Raw genomic sequence first — 19996 nt, forward strand, 5'->3', positions numbered from 1 at the left:
TCTGAACTATTAGTTTTTCATTGAGTCAGGAAACATAATTAAAAATAAGTTCAGCTGGGACACACCATCATCACTAATTTTAAATAAAAACTACAGTCATGATTTGCCTTCCCCAAATATACATTTTCTCAGGTAGTCCATCCGAGCTTCCTTTGTTGACAGTGCCATAGAGTTCCATTCAAAGTGCGGGATCTGTAAAATATGCCAAAGCAACAACAAAGAGACATCAGGAAAGACTTGTAAGCACCACTAAGCCGAGCTGTAGGAACCTGCGAAATTAGTTTACATAAGCATGAGCCATTTTTAGAAGCCGAGTTGATCCTTCTTCCTGATAAAGCCCAGACACCTACTTTTTCCTCCCAGCTTTTATCCTCCTATTCCTACAATATCAACAGCAGACCATTTGTCCTATATAGCTTTCCAACATACATAAACCAGCCTTTTTCTCTTGTATCCCTACCCATCTGTATAGTGCCTCTCTCATAAGATAAAAAAAAAAAAAAAATAGATCTTCCAAAGACAATAAAATGATTTTTATTTACCATTCAAGAAAAAATGGAGGATGTTCTCTTTCAGAGACATTTTAATATAACATTTTTTTAATATTTAAAAAAGGTAATTAGAGGGCGCCTGGGTGGCTCAGTGGGTTAAAGCCCTTCCTTCAGCTCAGGTCATGATCTCAGGGTCCTGGGATCGAGTCCCACATCGGGCTCTCTGCTTGGCAGGGAGCCTGCTTCCTCCTCTCTCTCTGCCTGCCTCTGCCTACTTGTGATCTCTTTCTCTGTCAAATAAATAAATAAAATCTTAAAAAAAAAAAAAGTAATTCTAGAACTTTCACGTTAAAAGGGAACATATACTGGATGGACCTAGACAGTATAATGCTAAGTTAAATAAGTCAGACAGAGAAAGACAAATACCATATGATTTCACTCATATGTGGTTAAGAAACAAAACAAATGAACAAAGAAAAAGAGAGACCAAAAAACAGACTCTTAATACAGAGAACAGACCGTGGCCGTCCAGCAGGGGGTGGGAGGGGGGAAATAGATAGGGGGATTAAGAGGTACAAAGTTCCACTTGCTAAATAATAAATCACAGAGATGAAAATAGAGCACAGGGAATATAGTCCATAAGACTGAAAAAATGTTTGGTGAGAGATGATCACTACATTTAATCGTGGCGAACACTGAGTAATGTAGAGTATACTGTTGAACCATTACGCTGTATAGCTGAAATGCATATAACACTGTATGTTAATTTATACTCCAATTTTTAAAAAAGGAAACACATGTATAGCCAGTTTTCTGGGCTTTTCAGAGACTGAATTACATGAGTATTTCATACCTGAATTACACGATAGCCCAAAATTTCCAACTGTCGTTTCTGCATAGCGGATTTTCCTTTTAAGTGAGGGATGTTTCTACAAAAAGCTCTTGAATCCAAAAATTCCAGAGCAATCCTACAGAAGATAAAAAAAAATTTACTTCTGAAATCAAAATGAGAAACAATAATTACAAGCCTTTCAGGAACAAAGTTGCATCTTTAACAAATTAACAAAAGCCAAATGAATACAAATGAATATGCTATTTTTCTACTAAAATCAGTCATTGATGGGGGTGCCTGAGTGGCTCAGTGGGTTAAATCCTCTACCTTCAGCTCAGGTCATGATCTCAGGGTCAGGAGCCTGCTTCCCTTCCTCTCTCTCTGCCTACTTGTGATCTCTGTCTGTCAAATGAATAAATAAAATCTTAAAAAAAAATAAATTAGTAATTGATGAAAAGTAAGCTTATTTATTAGAATTTACACCAAATTACAGTAAAAATCTCCATGTTTTCATTCGTTTCCTTGTCCAATATATATTTATTATGCAACTACCATACAGAAGGCACAGTGAGGATCCAAACCTAAAGAGACAGCTGACAGTCTAACAACATGTGATACATCTTAAGTCACTGCAATACAGTGTAGGAAGAGGTTAAGTGCTACTGCGTAAGTGGAGAGGTAGTGGAGCTCCAAAGAAGATACTATTTGCTTCCAGTGAGGACAACGAGAAGCTCAGCACCTTAGAGACACAGCCAGGCACTGGAGAGCAAAGGACAAACATAAAGAGTGAAGGCAAAGAAAAGCAAAGGCACAGAGGCAGAATGCAGGAGATAAATGAGGAGCAGATTCTCCTACAATCGATCCTTGATAACTGAGTTCATTAAATTACGCCAAACTTAACGTTTAACTAACAAAATATGAAACTAAGAAGTAAGTTACCTTTCAGCTCCTGGTGGCAATCTTGATCCAGTTATTTGGGTATTTGATCCCCAGTGCGTTTCTGGCAGACTCCCCAAAGTTATACTGTGGCTTCCATATGGAAGAGCTTTTTTTCTTTTATCCAAGATACACTCAAAATCTGTAAGTACAGGAATCAACAGTATGAATTAAGTAAATTCTTCCAGGTAAAAGTTTAAGATACATTTTAAATTTGTATACATATAGCACTATACATGTATATACACACACATATGGAAGAATGTTGTACACCTCCCTAATTATTCAACTTGTTTTATAAGATGTAGTCCAATGGCTCCTCTCTTTGAAAATCAATCAATAACAATCAACCAGCAAGTGTTAATAAACTATATTTAGCATGGAGTTATATTTAGTGCTGGTATAGGCCAAGTCACATTAAGAGTTTTATTTTAATCCTCTTAAATCTCTTGGTAGCATTTGGAGGAAGCTAAACCTAGTCATCTGAAAACTAATAAAGGCAAAGATTCAAACAAAGATTCCTGTATGAACTATACATAAGAGTAACTAAATAGCTGATATGGGAAAAAGGTCTCTTTAGATAAATTCCAGCTAATCCAGAAGAAATGGTAGCTGTTGAATATCACTACTTTACCACCCCTAATGAGTAATCAATTTAGACAATAATTAGACTGATAAAATCTGTACATGAAAAACTCATAAAACTTTCTAATGGATGAGATGATGAATTTTTAATAGAACAAAAGACAACCAGCACGATGATATGATGCAATAAGAAGTACATACCACCTATGAAATCATCTGGGCAAAACAAACAGACAAAAAATCCCAACCTGAATTTAACCTGAATCTATTCAAGGCACTAGATCTAGGAAATGACTTACAGGAATATAAGGGATGCAGGAGCAGGTTAAGAGGTACAACAGAGGTATAACTGAAAAGTCTAGAATGTGAAAAAAAATTTTTTTCAATAAATAAATAGTGAGGGGAAAAGAGAAAGGGAGAAGTTAAAAAGGCCTATCAACCAAATGTAATGTCTGGATCCCAATTTTAACAAATAAACAGTAAAATAAAACATATACAAGACAACTGAGACATTCGAACACTGACAAGCTATGTGACATTAAGAATTTATTATGAATGGTGGTAGGGGTGACAATGATGGTACTGTAGTTATTTATCTTTTCAGATAAACATTTTAAGATGATATGTGTGATTTGCTTGAAAAGGATCAGGTGGGACTGTGGTGAGTGAGTGCTGAATGGGGGTTCATCATACTGTTCTATTTTTTGTATATGTTTGAGATTTTTCTGTAATAATAACAATTGTAAAAGTATTCAAACCAAGAGAAAAAGAAAGGACAAATGAAAAAAGAAACAAGAGATGAAAAGAAAAGAGTAGGTTTAATTATCTGCTTTTTATACACAAGGGAAACTGGGGCACTGAAGCAGCTTCAAGCTAACTATCAAACAAGAAATACAGTTCTCTCACTGAGAGAATGAATTCTGGAGCTAGAATGCCTAGGTCAAATACTGGCTCCGCCATTTGCCAAATATAACCTTGGGCAAACAATAATGTCTAAGCCTCAATTTCCTTCTCTATGAAATAGAATAATTTATGTACCTGATAGGGACATAGTAAGTTTATTATATATAAAACACTTTAAACATAATAAAAATAGGTAGGTATATCATTTGCTCTTGCTGTTATTATATGAAATTGCAGCACTGTTTGACAGATGCATGTCCCAACAAAAAGCCCTAAGGATTAAAAAAACCATGACTTACTCAATTCAACGAAATATGTATGCAGTCACTAAAAATAATGTATATATTTGGGCACAGAAAAATATTTGCAATATATAAACATAGCTACAAATATTATAGAATAAGCCGTTTGGGTTTAAAAGAAGTCAGTTACAAAAAAAGAGAGCAAAAGTAAACAATGGTTGTATCATGGTAATTTCTCTTTTTTTGTTATCTGTGCTTTCTGGTTTTTCTGTAAGTAGGTATCCTGTGATTTTTTTTTTTTTTTTAAGCGAGTGTTGTTTTTTTAAACCTTAAGCACTGCTTCTAATCCATAGTTATTAATCATACTATTACATTGTCTTAATTATGCTATATCCTTATACATAAATATTACCAATTAAATCTTCTTTTAATGATTTATATACATTTCACATTAAAATAAGCCTCGTGACAACAGGAGGTACAAATATGAATTGGAAATACAATGGTCTTGGGATAGAATAATCCTAGTTTCACTACTAATTATGTTATGCATGACTTGTTATACATGATTTTTTTTCTTTTCTGTATTTTCCAAATGTTTTATATAGATATGACTATTTATAGTTTGAAAGAAACATTAACAAAAGCAAAACAAAAAGAATAAAATGAAATAACAGGAATAAAGAGCTGCTACAGTGCCTGTCACAAAGTTGATGCTCAATAATTTTAAATTACAAGATGGAATTACAGACCATTTTCACATTCATATTTTAGTGCATTTCCTTCTGTGAGTATTATTTTTACAGGAGTATATTTCAAAATACAGATATAGTTTAAGTAATACAGATTAACAGTACACAGATGGTCCCCAACCTATGATTTTTCAACTTTACAATGGTAGAAAAGTGATATGCATTCAATATAGAAACCATACTTCAGATTTTGAATTTGGATCTCTTTTGGTGCTGGGCCACAATAGTGAGGAGAAACAGAATGATTTTGTTTTTCATTTTTAGTACAGTTTTTGATAAATTACATGAGATATTCAACACCTTATTGTAAAACAAGCTTTGTGGTAGATGATTTTGCCCAACTATAGGATAATGTGAGTGTTCTGGGCACATTTAAGGTAGGCTAGGCTAAGCTATGAGGTTTAGCATGTTAGGTGCATTAAAGGCATTTCTTTCCCTTTTCCTTTTTTTTAGAGAAATTGTGTGTGCAAGAGCCAGTGCAAGTGGGGGACGGAGGAGGGCGGAGAGAAGGGGTGAGTAAGGATCTCAAGCAGACTCCACATCCAGCACAGAGCCCCAGGAGGGGCTCGATCTCACTCACAACACTGAGAACACGACCTGAGACAAAATCAAGAGTCGGACACTTAACTGACTGAATCACCCAGGTGCCCCTAAATGCATTTTGACTTAAAATATTTTCAACTTACAATGGGTTTATTGAGATACAACCCCATGATAAGTCAAGGAAGATCTCTCTCAGTCTTTTAAAACAACCCTCCTGCAGAGAGTGCAAGTTTTCCCCCAATACCTAATGCTTCCCTTCATTATAATAATAGAATTCCTTATTCTTAGCTGGGTACATGGCCGCCCAGAATGAAAACATTTCCTAAACTCATTCATAAGCCAAGTGTGGCCACAGGGTATAATTTAAAAATGGTATGTGCAACTTCAAGGAACTGAGCTCAGAGGCACACCCTTCCTTTTCCTTCCCTCCCTCCACCTTCTGCTTACATTGTTGATACGTTGGCTAAAGCAGAAGGAGCCATTTTGGACCATAAAATGGAAGCTACATGTTGAGGTTGTAGTTTAGAATAAAATAGATGGATCTTGGGACACCTGGGTGGCTCAGTCAGTTAAGTGTCTGCCTTTGGCTCAGGTCATGATCCCACAGTCCTGGGATCCAGCCCCACATCAGGCTCCCTCCTCAGTGGGGAGCCTGCTTCTCCGTCTCCCTCTGCCTGCCCCTCCCTGGGCTTGTGTGCATTCTTGCACTCTCTCTCTCTGACAAATAAATAAATAAAATCTTTAAAAAATAAAATAAAATAGAAGGATCTTGATCTTTAAGATTTGTAGAGCTGGCATCCCAGCCCTGGATACCCTATGCACATGGAAGAAGGAAATAAACTGGGTTAAGTCCCTGTTACTTGTGGATTTTTGTCACTCACAGGCAAATGTAACCCTAACGTAAAACCAAACAACTGAGAAAATGTGTTTTGTAGTGCAAGATGAGAGTACAGATGATGAATTTGGTTCAGTGTTCTAAACACTCAATCTGATCATCCAGCTTCTGCCCAAACATTTCTTCTTCACAAGGCACCCCATTATTTCAGATTTTTACAAAACTTTCGTAAAATTATTTTATTGACTTAAAATATTTTTAAAAGTATTTATATTTAAAATGTAATAATATATAAAATATTTTTTAAAGTATTTTTATCCTTGAAATAGATATCTATTTCTTCTTTCACATAACAATCCTTCAAACATTATTAAATTATGCTCACCACAACTTTTCCTGCTTTCAGATTAAACATTTGTAGTTTTTTAGTAAAACTTATTGAGCACTCACTATGTTCCAAGGGCAGTGTTAGATGTTTTTCATACAATAAATCAGTTAACCCTGTTAAGAGGGCGTTATTATCCCCATTTACAGATGAAGAAACTAGTAAGGTTCCAAGGTTGAGGAACTTGTTAAGGGATTGAAATCTGTGCAGTCCCCATCCTCTCTACTTCTAAGACAGGATTTCTAGACTCTTTCCAGGTCCCATTTGACACTGTCTCTCACAAAATGCAACACTCAAAAAAGAATACAATACTAAGACATGTCTGAAGGACAGAATACCCTGGTACTACCAACTTTCTTCTTATTATTAATAATATAGTTTAAAATAGTATTTGATTTTTGACAATCATTTAAAATATTAGTTAATATCAGGCTTATAATTCTTTTTTTTTTTTAAATTTTACTTATTTATTTGACATTTGACAGAGAGATCACAAGTAGGCAGAGAGGCAGGCAGAGAGAGAGAGTGGGAAGCAGGCTCCCTGCGGAGCAGAGAACCCGACATGGGGCCCGATCCCAGGACCCTGGGATCATGACCTGAGCGAAAGGCAGAGGCTTTAACCCACTGAGCCACCCAGGCACCCCAATCAGGCTTATAATTCTATATAACAACCTGTATGTATGCAAGATGTTTTCTAAATCTAAATTTACAAAGTTTATGTTAATTCTCTTAAAATTTCATCTTTAAGTCCACCACTTGAATTTAGCTATTTTTTTAAAAAATCTTACGTTGCCATCCAATTTATCAGCTAGCCTACTAACTTTATGTCCTCCATGACAAATCAAAATGCCCTCTACAACTAGATAACTGAGAAAGTTAACGAGTTTAGAGTTGGGCACAAATCTGCAGAAATCTTCATCCAGGTAGATAATACAACCTGAAGATCTAGAAATGTTCAGTGAATCTGAATCTGGGTTTTATTTAGAATTGGTAAAAGACTGGTTAAAAAAAAATTTTTTTTTTAAACAAAATGCTGATGGTTTTCAAAGCTGGCCCATGGGAATTTGAGGAATCATTGTACTCTTTTTTCTATTTTGGTCTGTTTGGAGATTTCCATTTGATGTGATTCTACTTTAATTAGTTTAGTCTTCTGAGAGTACCTGATAACCTACCACACACTCACCTATTCTGTGGTAATAAGGCGTAAGAACTGAGGCTTTTACACAATTGGTTCCTCCCAGCACCTCTGCTAACATTTTATAAATCTGCTGCTGTGCTCCACTCAAGCTGCCAATATCTTTATGAAAATAAAAATAATTAGTGCACTTAAAATAAGTTAATCAGTTTCACATGAAAATCAACCCAATTGTACTAACCAAAAAAATCAAGATTAATATTTTCAACAAGAGCTTAGATATAATACTACATGCAATGACATTAAATTCAGAACGATACAATTTCTGTGCTCTCTACCAGAGAGGTTTAGTGTCCTAAATATTAAGAAAAGTCTTATCTCACCTATAAAATGGTTCTATCAAACAGGTCATGGCACTCTCGTTAACTCTGGTGTCATGGTTGGGCTTAACAAGGTGCTGCTACTTATTAATTCACCTTGGAATTAAAATTTGCTGTTTGACCCAAAGACAACTCAAACCTTTATTATACTGCTGTTGACAGAAGCGGTCATGAAACCATGGAATCTGATGCTCAGGGCACTCCAAGCAGACTGCTCTATTTAATTCCATAAGACGAAACTGGACCCTCATATTTAGAGATGAACATAAAACTGAAATCAAAAACAAAATATTAATGGATTTTGACAGGTGGGACCTAACAAAGGCAATCCATTTTTTCACATTCATTTATCCCCATTATTTGTTATTATTTTTTTCCTCATATTATAAAATCATTTCATTTGCACACACATGCTTTATATTTTTTAAATTATTCAGTGGCATGATTAGGACCAACTCCTACGTCATTTTCACTAATCATGAATATGACAACTACATTTTTAAAAACACTACCAAAGAATTTTCATTGACCTAAAATTCCACATTTAGGTGTCTATCCTAAAGAAACAAAGATGAGGTCAATGATTTATGTATAATAATCATTATTTATAATGAAGAATTGGAAACGACCTACATGATAATAAATGTTATTACATACCTACCATAGCAGATTATACAGACACTAAAACAATCATGACATCAGAAAATATTTAATGGCATGCAAAATTGTTCAAAATATGGTTCAATAACAAGAGGCAACATAGAAAAATGAATATACTAATAATCCAAACTCTGTTTTAAAATACATATAGATATATAAACATACATAAGAATAGGAGGGAGACAGAAAGAAAGATATACTCTAAAATATTATTAAAAGTTGTAGTTTCACTTGGTAGTAAAATTATGAGTTAGCTTTTATTTCCTATTTTATACTTTTCTGTTTTCCAAATTTTCTCCAGAAAGTAGAAAATACTTTCATTAAAAAATACATATTTACATTTAAATGCTTTAGTGTAGGTAGAGATGAAACTTGGATATAAAGTATAGGTAATAGTTTAATAAATTGTAGATACTGCCTTCAGCTCAGGTCATGAACCCAGCGTCCTAGGATGGAGCCCCACATAGGGCTCCTTGCTCAGCGGGGAGCCTTCTCCCTCGCCCTCTGCCCCTCCCTCTGCTTGTGCTTTCTCTCTCTCTCTCAGATGAATAAATAAAATCCTTATAAAAAATAAAAATAAAAAAATGCAGATACACACATTCAAGTTGAGAATCCATTCTGGCTAAGAATTTGATGTTAAAAATTGCCTTCAGCAGATCTTCTGGAAAATACCCAAGAGTGGCCAAAGAATAACCAAGAAACACTAACATGAGAGGATTCAACCCATCTGAAACAAAATGAAGATTAAAAAAAATTATAATGTACAGCCACCTCACATATACATAAGCACACACTTTATTCAGGTCAACCCAGGTTTTAAAAAATTGATACAAATACAGCCTTGACAAAGCTAATCTATACTGTTACCAGTTAGGATAGTGGTGAAGTGCTTACCTTTGCAGGGGAGCAGAGCAGGAAAGGGGGACAGGAGAGAAGACACTGTGGTAATACTCTGTTTCTTCACCTGGGTAGTAATTCCTTGGGTGATTCAATTTCTGTAAATTCATACTATGTGCTAAGGATATGTAAATATTCCTATACTATTATTTGACTTCCATAAAAAGTTTTAAAAATTGCTTTGTAAAGAGAAAGAATTCAAAACAAAAAGGTCAGTAGTGTATGTGGTTAAGTGGTCCAAGTCTCTATGTATTGATGATAACAATATCACAGATGCTCAGAATGTGTTAGGTATCATTCTAAGCACTTTACATATATTAATGCATTGAAATCTCACTTCAATAAACAGTAGAAACAATTATTATCTCCCCTTTGTAAATATATGCACAGAGGCACAGAGAAGTTAAATGACTTGCCTACAGTCACACGGTTAGCAAGTGGACAGTGAGGTTTAACCCTGAGAGCCCAGCTCCGGAGCCTGGACTACTATTCTGTGTTGCTGTTAGGAATCTCAAATATCCAGGCTGAGTGTAGACGCATACGAAGCTCAGGTTTCTAAGAGCACCTTCTCCCTTATCTGTCACCCAACCGCAAAGGCACATTGAGGTTATTTAGTGGATTTTCCTCGCCCAAGAGACATTTCTGATGAGAAGGAAAAGGGTCCCTACTGGCAGCAATATTCTTAGAAAGAACAAAAAAGACGTTACATCTTTGCTTTCAGATTTTTGCTGAGTTTATTTCATAAATCAAGATCAAATCACAAATGAGGTTAATAGTGACCCTGTCAAATCTAATAATTATTCAAAATAAAAATATTATGCCATTATTTAAAATTTTACTTATAAAGGTCTCCAAGCATTTCCCATTCTCTTAGTAAGTCTTAAAAAAAATAATAAATCAAAGCTGTATTTCTCAAACTTTCTTAAACTATTTATTTTATTTTATTTTTTTAAAAGGATGTGCTTTCACTTCCTTCCGGCTATTGGCACAAGACTGAACAACCAGGAAAGCACATTCAGTCTCAGTTTAAGGTCTGCTCTTTCTACATAATTGTGTTACTTAAAAAGAGGTATATATGGGGGCGCCCAGGTGGCTCAGTGGGTTAAGGCCTCTGCCTTCAGCTCAGGTCATGATCCCAGGATCCTGGGATCAAGCCCCACATGGGGCTCTCTGCTCAGCGGGAAGCCTGCTGCCTCCTCTCTCTCTGCCTATTTGTGATCTCTGTCAAATAAATAAATAAAATCTTAAAAAAAAAAAAAGGTATATATGAATGCCAAACAGGCATACGCCCATTCATGACTAAATATAAACATATCACAGCAACCCATTTTACTTGTCTATTCACAAAGTAGTATCAGACATGGTTATCATATCACAGTGCCAGTCAATGGCAGGGGAAAGGAATAAAAAAACAATATCTAGACTATAAGAGACTAAAGAGGTATCAACCTAATGCAATGAGTGGATGTTGGGTCCAAAATAACCACCCTAAGAGAGATTTTTGAGACTAATAAGGGAGATTTAAACATGGACTGTATATTAGATATTAGGGACTATTAATTTTCTTAGGTGTCATAGTAGTGTTGTGGTGATAGAAGAGGTCATGATTCTTAGGAGGTGTATGCCTAAGCAGTTAGGGGTGAAAGGTCATGATGCCTACAACTTACTGTGAAATGGTTCCAAAAAAATAAGAGAGCAAGAGAAACAAACAGTAAAGCAAATAATGATAAAATGTTAACAATTACTAAGTCTGCCCAGTGAGAATATAGGCACTCTTTGATTTTTTTCTGTTTCTTCTTTAAGCTTGATATTTTTCATAATAAAAATGGATAAACTGGGATGCCTGGGTGGCTCAGTCGGTTAAGCTGCTGCCTTCAGCTCAGGTCATGATCCCAGGGCCCTGGGATTGAGTCCGGTATTGGGCTCCTTGCTCAGCAGGGAGCCTGCTTCTCTCTCTGCCTCTGCCTGCCACTCTGTCTGCTGGTGTGTGCACTCTCTCTCTCTCTCTCTCTGACAAATAAGTAAATAAGATCTTAAAAAAAAAATGGATACAAACTTATTTTAGGTCTAGAACTCATGGCTATTATGGTTACCCCTTAAATGAGAAATATTTCTTACCCCAGTGGCAATGGTATCCTCCAACATACTTACTCAATATATTACCAAACAATATACCTACTTAAGTAAGAATTCAGGTATTGAATGCAAATCCTGAAAAATTCATCATTTTGAGGTGGATCATAGTTCATAATGCTAAATGGAAGAATAACACCAAGGATCACAAAAGGGTGGATCTGTATAAACACAACAAAAAGTTATAGTTTAAACTTCAGTAAAATGAAACAAAAATTTAACCTAATTATCATTCTGGGTAGAAATCTTTTTCTAACTTGCCTAGAGTAAAATGATAAAAGCATCACTACTTACTAGTTTTTCCAATTGTTATAATCTACTTAGTATCACCAGTAGTTTCTAGTACCTCTAAGTATCAGTGCAGAAAAAATTAATCAGATAATCTGCAAATTAATTTTGTTAGGTGTAAAATCCTGTTGCAGAATTCATTAGACATTAAAATGAACAGGAAATAGTATCACTAATTTCTATGGTTATCAGTCCATTTTATAGACTCATTATATAATATAATTAAGAAAGTTTATAATCATTTTTCTTTCATTCATTCATTTAAAAAATATCATTATTCACTCATTCAACTAAAACTTATTGACTGCCAGGTACTATGCTAAACAAAGAAGACAGATTTTTATTTTACTTTGGGAGAAATACTGTCTCCTAAATAAAAGCCTTATCCTGATAGAGACTTTTTAAGTGAGCTACTTCTCACATAATCCAAAAGGCAACATTTTACAAGTAAGTTCCAGAAATAAATTTGTAAGAAGACACACTGACAATTTAAGAATACGGAAGTCAGTGCACACCCTACATTTCCCTCATTCTTTTTTTAAAGATTTTATTTATTTATTTGACAGACAGAAATCACAAGTAGGCAGAGAGGCAGGCAGAGAGAGGGGAAACAGGCTCCCTGCTGGGCAGAGAGCCTGATGCAGGACTCGATCCCAGGATCCTGGGATCATGACCTGAGCTGAAGGCAGAGGCTTTAACCCACTGAGCCACCCAGGCGCCCCTTCCGTCATTCTTTACAGTTATCTCACACTTTTGAATGTAGTCTTTCTTAAATAGCAAAAGTAATATCACAGGATTATAGAAAATAAGAAAAAAGAAAACAAAATTCATACTTCATTTTCTTAAAACAATTAGTATTGTTTTAAGCATTTCTTTCTAGACAATGAGTTTTGACTACAGTCTTAAAAATATTGTAGTGGGGGCGCCTGGGTGGCTCAGTGGGTTAAGGCCTCTGCCTTCAGCTCAGGTCATGGTCTCAGGGTCCTGGGATCGAGCCCCACATGGGGCTCTCTGCTCAGCGGGGAGCCTGCTTCCTCCTTTTTCTCTCTGCCTGCCTCTCTGCCTACTTGTGATCTCTGTCAAATAAATAAATAAAATCTTTAAAAAATATATATATTGTAGTGAACCAAAAGATGACTGCTATACTCCCCAGATCTACACTGCCGGAGGAAAAAACTTTAGAGGAGAAACAAACTGCTGAACCAGATGCTAGAACTTAACTTTTAAAATTCAAATTCCAGGGGTGCCTGGGTAGCTCAGTCAGTTAAGTTTCTGCCCTCAGCTCAGGCCATGCATAATCTCAGAGTCCTGGGATCCAGCCCAGTGTTGGGCTCCCTGCTCAGCAGGGAGTCTTCTGGTCCCTCTCCCTCTGCCCTTACCCCACCCACCAGTGCTCCAGTTCGCATGTGCTCTCTCTCTCAAATAAACAAGATCTTTAAAAAAAAAAAAAAAAAAAAGCTAATAAAATTTCAATTCCAATTAAGTTCTCAAAGTACTTAGGATAAACATTTATGCTTTTAGAAGTTGACAACTATTTAAAACTCATTATCACCTTTTCAATCTGCTGAATGACCACTGAGGCTATCCTATCAAGTAGCGAAGTACTAAGGTAGTTAGTTCTAGAAATAAAAGTTGCAATCTCTGCAACATTTTTGTAATTAATTTCATCCATCAAACGCTGTAAAGTAGCAACTGTTTCTTCAAGAAGTGACTCGGCAAACCAGTCTCCTTTTAAAGATTTAAGTTCTTCCCATAATAGATTCAAATTGTCGCATTTTCGTAATCTCTGAAGACCGTAGTGATCTAGTTTTTGAAGCAGTTTCAGTTGTTTCCCAGTGGTATTATCCAGATATTTGCGATCACAATGAATCCATCTTAAAACAGATGTAGCTAAACCATTCAGGTCACTTAGGTCACAATGCGGTAAAACAGCTGCAATTCGAGACATTCCCACTTCATCTAGGTGAGGAGATGGAAGAATGGAAAGAGTATAGACCAGGATGGAAATCTCACTAGGTATAAAACTAATTTTCAAATAACTATAAAGGAAGGAGAAGAAAATGAGAAGAACAAAATTAATAAATTGGCAACAAAAAATGAAAAATATTTAAAGTCTGAGTACATTATTATTATTATTAACAGGTGTGATAGGTTTAAAATACAAGTTAATTTAAGAAGGGTTAGATAAATGTAATGACAGGTCCACAAAGGACTACCACGAAAAGTCTGAAGATTTTCTAAGGCACACCTCAAAGCTTTTACGCAAAAATGAAACCACAGTCCCCAGCATACCGAAGATCAGGGTCAAAACAATGTTTCTAGTGCTGTTGCTAGAGACAGATTTGGGGCTAAATGTTTGGTATGACCTGTTAGGAGCTGGTATGACTTGCCATACACTGATCACTCAGTTAACACTGATTCCCTTCTCACGCCTCTTTTCCCAAATTCCCATGGTAACAGTCCCACCCCCAAAGCAGCCACCAGGGCAGCAGTTGTTAAATTACAAATTTAAAACTGGGAGTTTTTAAAGACTCTTTTGGGGGGCGCCTGGGTGGCTCAGTGGGTTAAAGTCTCTGACTTTGGCTCAGGTCTTGATCTCGGGGTCCTGGAATCGAGCCCCGCATGGGCTCTCTGCTCAGTGGCGAGCCAGCTTCCTCCTCTCTCTCTCTCTCTGCCTGCCTCTCTGCCAACTTGTGATCTCTGTCTGTCAAATAAATAAATAAAATCTTAAAAAAAAAAAAAAAGACTCTTTTGACTTAGAAGTACTAGAAGAAAAAATCATGTAAATTAAAGTTGTTGAGTTACTTTTTAAAATATTAAATTAGCATATTAAAATAATCACAGTAGCAATGCTAGCAAGGGTCCATCGACACAGGCATTCTCCTTTACTTACTAAACTTAAAAAGTAATTACATTATTTGACATGGTCAATCCTTGTGTAGGAAACTAGCCTAAGAAAGTAATCTAAAGGGTGCCTGGGTGGCTCAGTCGGTTAAGCACCTGCCTTTGTCATGATCCCAGGGTCCTGGGACAGAGCCCCACATCGGGTTCCCTGCTCTGTCTGCCTTTGCCATTCTCTCTCATGAATAAATAAGAAAAATCTTTTCCTAAAAAGAGAAAAGAATCTAAAATATGAACAAATGGCAACTATACTTCAATTAAATTTTTTTTTTAAATACACAGGATTACAAATAGATAAAATGCTAGCAAAGATTTGTGTTATGTATCATATTTTTACATGGCTAAAATTTGAAAATTAAATGTTCAATGAGAGAACACTTAAATAATTATGGTACAGTCATATGATGGGTAATTTCCAGGCATTAAAAAGATACACAAATAGTTCTAAATGATGTGAGAAAATGCTAAGTGGGTAAGGCTAAGTGGGGGCAAAAAGTACAAAACTGTATTCTCAACTAGGAGGGAAAAAAATTTTACACACATCTTAAGTACATATCACAAGTAAATAAACCAAATTGTTGTCAGTGGATAAATGAGTTTAGGAATGATCTTTGTTTTCCTTTTTATACTTTTTTCTATTTCCCAAAATTTTCAAAATGGTTTTTTGAAATTTAATTTAATTTTTTCAGTGTTCCTAGATTCATTGTTTATGCACCACATCCAGTGCTCCATGAGATATGTGTCCTACTTAAGTCCCACCACCAGGCTCACTCTTTCCACACCCCCCCCCACCCTCCACAACCCTGTTTGTTTCTCAGAGTCCACAGTCTCTCATGCTTTGTCTCCCCCTCTGATTTACCCCAACTCACTTTTCCTTTCCTTCTCTTAATGTCCTCCATATTATTCCCTATGCTCCATAAGTGAAACCATATGATAATGAACTTTCTCTGCTTGACTTATTTCACTCAGCATAATCTCTTCCAGTCCGATCCAAGTTGATACAAAAGTTGGGTATTCATCCTTTCTGATGGCTGCGTAATATTCCTCTGTGTGTGTGTGTGTGTGTGTGTGTGCGCGCGCGTGTGTGTACACCATATCTTCTTTATCCATTTGTCTGTTGAAGGGCATCTTGGCTCTTTCCACAGTTTGGCGATTGTGGCCACTACTGCTATGAACATTGGGGTACAGGTGGCCCTTCTTTTTACTATATCTGTATCTTTGGGGTAAATACCCAGTAGTGCAATTGCAGAATCATAGGGTAGCTCTATTTTTAATTTTTTGAGTAATCTTCACACTTTTCCAAAGTGGCTGCACCAACTTGCATTCCCACCAACAATTTAAGAGTGTTCCCCTTTCTCCACATCCTCTCCAACACTTGTTGTTTCCTATCCTGTTAATTTTGGCCATTGTAACTGGTGTAAGGTGGTATCTCAATGTGGTTTTGATTTGAATTTCCTTGATGGCTAATGATGATGAATATTTCTTCATGTGTCTATTAGCTATTTTTATGTCTTCTTTGGAGAATTGTCTGTTCATGTCTTCTGCCCATTTTTTGACATGATTATCTGTTTTTTGAGAGTTGAGTTTGAGGAGTTCTTTATAGATCTTGGATATCAGCCCTTTGTCTGTAGTGTCATTTGCGAATATCTTCTCCCATTCCATGGGTTGCCTCTTTGTTCTGTTGACTGTTCCCTCTGCCATGCAGAAGATTTTTATCTTGAGGGAGTCTTAAAAGTTCATTTTCGCTTTTGTTTCCTTTGCCTTTGGAGACATGTCTTGAAAAAAGTTGCTGTGACTAATGTTGAAGAAGTTACTGCCTATGTTCTCCTCTAGGATTTTGATAGATTCCTGCCTCACGTTGAGGTCTTTTATCCATTTCAAGTTTATCTTTGTGTATGGTGTAAAAAGAATGGTTGAGTTTCATTCTTCTATACACAGCTGTCCAATTTTCCCAGCACCACTTTTTGAAGAGACCATCCTTTCTCCACTGTATATTTTTTCCTGCTTTGTTGAAGTTATTTGACCAGAGAGTTGAGGGCCCATATCTTGGACTCTCTACTCTGTTCCATTGGCCTGTGTGTCTACTTTTGTGTCAATACCATGCTGTCTTGGTCATCACAGCCTTTGTAGTAAAACTTGAAATCAGCCGATGTGATGCCCCCAGCTTTGTTTTTCTTTTTCAACATTTCCTTAGCGATTTGGGGTATTTTCTGGTTCCATACAAATTTTAGGATTGTTTGTTCCAGCACTCTGAAAAATGCCAGTGGAATTTTGATCGGAACGGCATTGAAAGTATAGATTGCTCTGAGCAGTATAGACATTTTAACAATGTTTATTCTTCCAGTTCATGAGCATGGAATGCTCTTCCATGTTTTTGTGTCTTCTTCAATTTCTTTCATGAGTGTTCTGTAGTTCCTTGAGTACAGATCTTTTACCTTTTTGGTTAGGTTTATTCCCAGGTATCTTATGGTTCTTGGTGTTATGATAAATGATATCGATTCTCTAATTTCCCTTCCTATATTTTCATTGTTAGTGTATAAACAAGCAATTGATTTCTGTACATTGATTTTGTATCCTGCCATATTACTGAATTGCTGTATGAGTTCTAGTAGTTTGGGGGTGGAGTGTTTCGGACTTTCCATATAAAGTATCACATTATCTGCGAAGAGAGAGAGTTTGACTTCTTGCCAATTTGAATACCTTTTATTTCTTTTTGTTGTCTGATTGCTGTTACTAGGACTTCTAGTACTATGTTGAACAACAGTGGCAAGAGTGGGCATCCTTGTGGTGTTCCTGATCTCAGTGGGAAGGCTGTCAGTTTTTCCCCATTGAGAATGATATTCGCTGTGGGTTTTTCATAGATAGATTTTATGAAGTTGAGAAATGAAGTTGAGAAACGTTCTCTATCCCTATACTTTGAAGAGCTTTAATCAGGAATGGATGCTGTATTTTGTCAAACACTTTTTCTGCATCAATTGAGAGGACCATATGGTTCTTGTCTCTTCTATTATTGATTTGTTCTATCACATTGATTGATTGGCAAATGTTAAACCACCCTTGAATCCCAAGGATAAATCCCACCTGGTCATAATGGATAATCTTTTTAATGTACTGTTGGATCCCATTAGCTAGGATCTTGTTGAGAATCTTGGCATCCATATTCATCAGGGATATTGGTCTGAAATTCTCCTTTTTGATGGGATCTTTGCCTGGTTTGGGAATCAGGGTAATGCTGGCTTCATAGGAAGAGTCTGGAAGTTTTCCTTATGTTTCTATTTTTTGAAACAGCTTCAGGAGAATAGGTATCTCTTCTTTGAATGTTTGGTAGAATTCCTCAGGGAATCCGTCAGGTTCTGAACTCCTGTTTTTTCAGAGTTTTTTGATCACTGCTTCAATATCGTTACTAGATATTGGTCTATTCAGGTTGTCTATTTCTTCCTGTTTCAGTCTTGGAAGTGTATAGGTTTCCAGGAATGCATCCACATCTTCTAGGTTGCTTAACTTATTGGCATATAACTGCTGATAATAATTTCTGATGATTGTTTCTATTTCTTTGGAGTTAGTCGTGATTTTCACCTCATAAAGTGCCATCTCTTATTCTTCAATTCAAATCCCTCTTAACCTTAACGGCATATCATTTTATTATAATAAAAATCATTTTCAACTCTATGTCAATCTTTTGATTATGGCATAGGGTCCCATCCCTTGTCTTTCAGGAATCAAAATAAGAAATCAAACTAGTATAGAAAAACAGAGAAGAAAAAGTTAATCTAATTAATTAATTAATCTAATTTTAGTTTCATTCAAGTCATTATGTTTTTCAAGGAAAACTCTATTTGAGTCCATTTCCATAAACATCCTTGGAAAACTGAGTAACTTCCCTGTTAAAATATGAATGTTATAGTCATGGAGAAACAGAAAAAGTTAAATTATAAACATAAAAATACTTTTTCAGTAACATTGCTCTTAAATATCTTATTTTTAAAATTACAAATCAAAAGATTTAATATGCTTTAAAACAATTAACATGCCTTAAAACAGGCAAGTAAGCAGACTGAAGGCCCCTAAATATAAGTGTTCCCAAATGGAGTTTTGACTTGTTGGGCAGCTCAGTCTTCATAGTTACTGTATTCCTGCAGGAAAGGAAAATGCCTTGGTTTTTTTTAATGTTACTCATCGTCGGGAAACTCATCATCCTACAGGCTTCAACTGGCAGAACACGCACGGGGAAAGAGAAGTGTGTTACATTTTAAGTAATATGCCACTTAATTCTGCCTCCAAAAGTTCCAACAACTCTCCACATAATTAAACAGAACAAATATTGAGTCTAGATTATAAAATAAACACTTTGATTTTAACCTTACCTACGCAGTAATTCTCTGAGTTTCACAAAAAGCTCTTTACTTTGAAAATGTAGAAAAATCAATGCTTGAGTTATCTTCAATAACTCTACTGGTTTATAGTTATCCAAATGTTTATACAAGACGGAAGCAATTCTATAAAGAATGAGAAAACATATATTACAATCAATTCATTCATTTAGGTCTTAAATATTTACTGAAGAGTTCTTTCATGCCAGACATGCTCTGTGCCAGAGAAACAGCAATGAATGAAATAAGGTTTTCTGCTCTTGAAGATCAGTCTCAAAATGGTGAAAGAAATGCAAACAATTAAAATAGAATGATACAAGAGCTACCAATAAAGTGTGAATGAAATAATATTTAATTATTAATAGCAAGAGGGGAGAAAAGCATGAAGTTTCACTTTCTAAATTAAAAAAAAATTCAGAACAGCCATCAGATTCCACATTTTCCCTGCAAAGAAATCTTTACCAAGAGTTATTAACAATTATCAAAACTGATTTTCTTCCTTAATTCGCTTGCTCTCTAATGGAATGGATTAAAAGCAATGAGAAATGCTAAGAGGGAGTATGCTGGAAGAAATGGGCAGAATGAATACCTTAAAAAGGATCATATAATAGATAATAAAACATTAAGTATATATAATCTTAACTATGTATTTTTCTTCTTAAATTTCTTTTTAAAAAAGACAATATATGGCAGTATGATTTCAAGGAAACTGTGGTGTGAACCAATTC

At 35.7% G+C, this 19996-nt stretch overlaps 1 protein-coding gene across 3 annotated transcripts in view; it reads right to left on the minus strand.

The window, feature by feature from the left end:
* The window catches only part of FASTKD1 (FAST kinase domains 1), a 42411-nt gene continuing 22415 nt past the window's right edge, over positions 1–19996 (minus strand). For 2 of the 3 annotated variants that reach the window (XM_032880396.1, XM_032880397.1), the window contains 9 exons: positions 19263–19394; positions 13550–14036; positions 11756–11870; positions 9278–9406; positions 8159–8290; positions 7688–7801; positions 2263–2401; positions 1345–1459; positions 1–192 (listed from right to left, as the gene is read on the minus strand). In XM_032880396.1, coding sequence (XP_032736287.1) covers positions 97–192; positions 1345–1459; positions 2263–2401; positions 7688–7801; positions 8159–8290; positions 9278–9406; positions 11756–11870; positions 13550–14036; positions 19263–19394 — 1459 coding nt within the window. In that variant the 3' untranslated portion in view covers positions 1–96. Of the gene's footprint in view, positions 193–1344; positions 1460–2262; positions 2402–7687; positions 7802–8115; positions 8291–9277; positions 9407–11755; positions 11871–13549; positions 14037–19262; positions 19395–19996 lie in introns of those variants that run through there. The other variant, XR_004385301.1, reaches the window with a different exon arrangement.

The sequence above is a fragment of the Lontra canadensis genome, unplaced genomic scaffold (assembly GCF_010015895.1).
Source record: "Lontra canadensis isolate GAN:19392208 unplaced genomic scaffold, GSC_riverotter_1.0 scaffold69, whole genome shotgun sequence".
Taxonomy (NCBI): Eukaryota; Metazoa; Chordata; class Mammalia; order Carnivora; family Mustelidae; genus Lontra; species Lontra canadensis.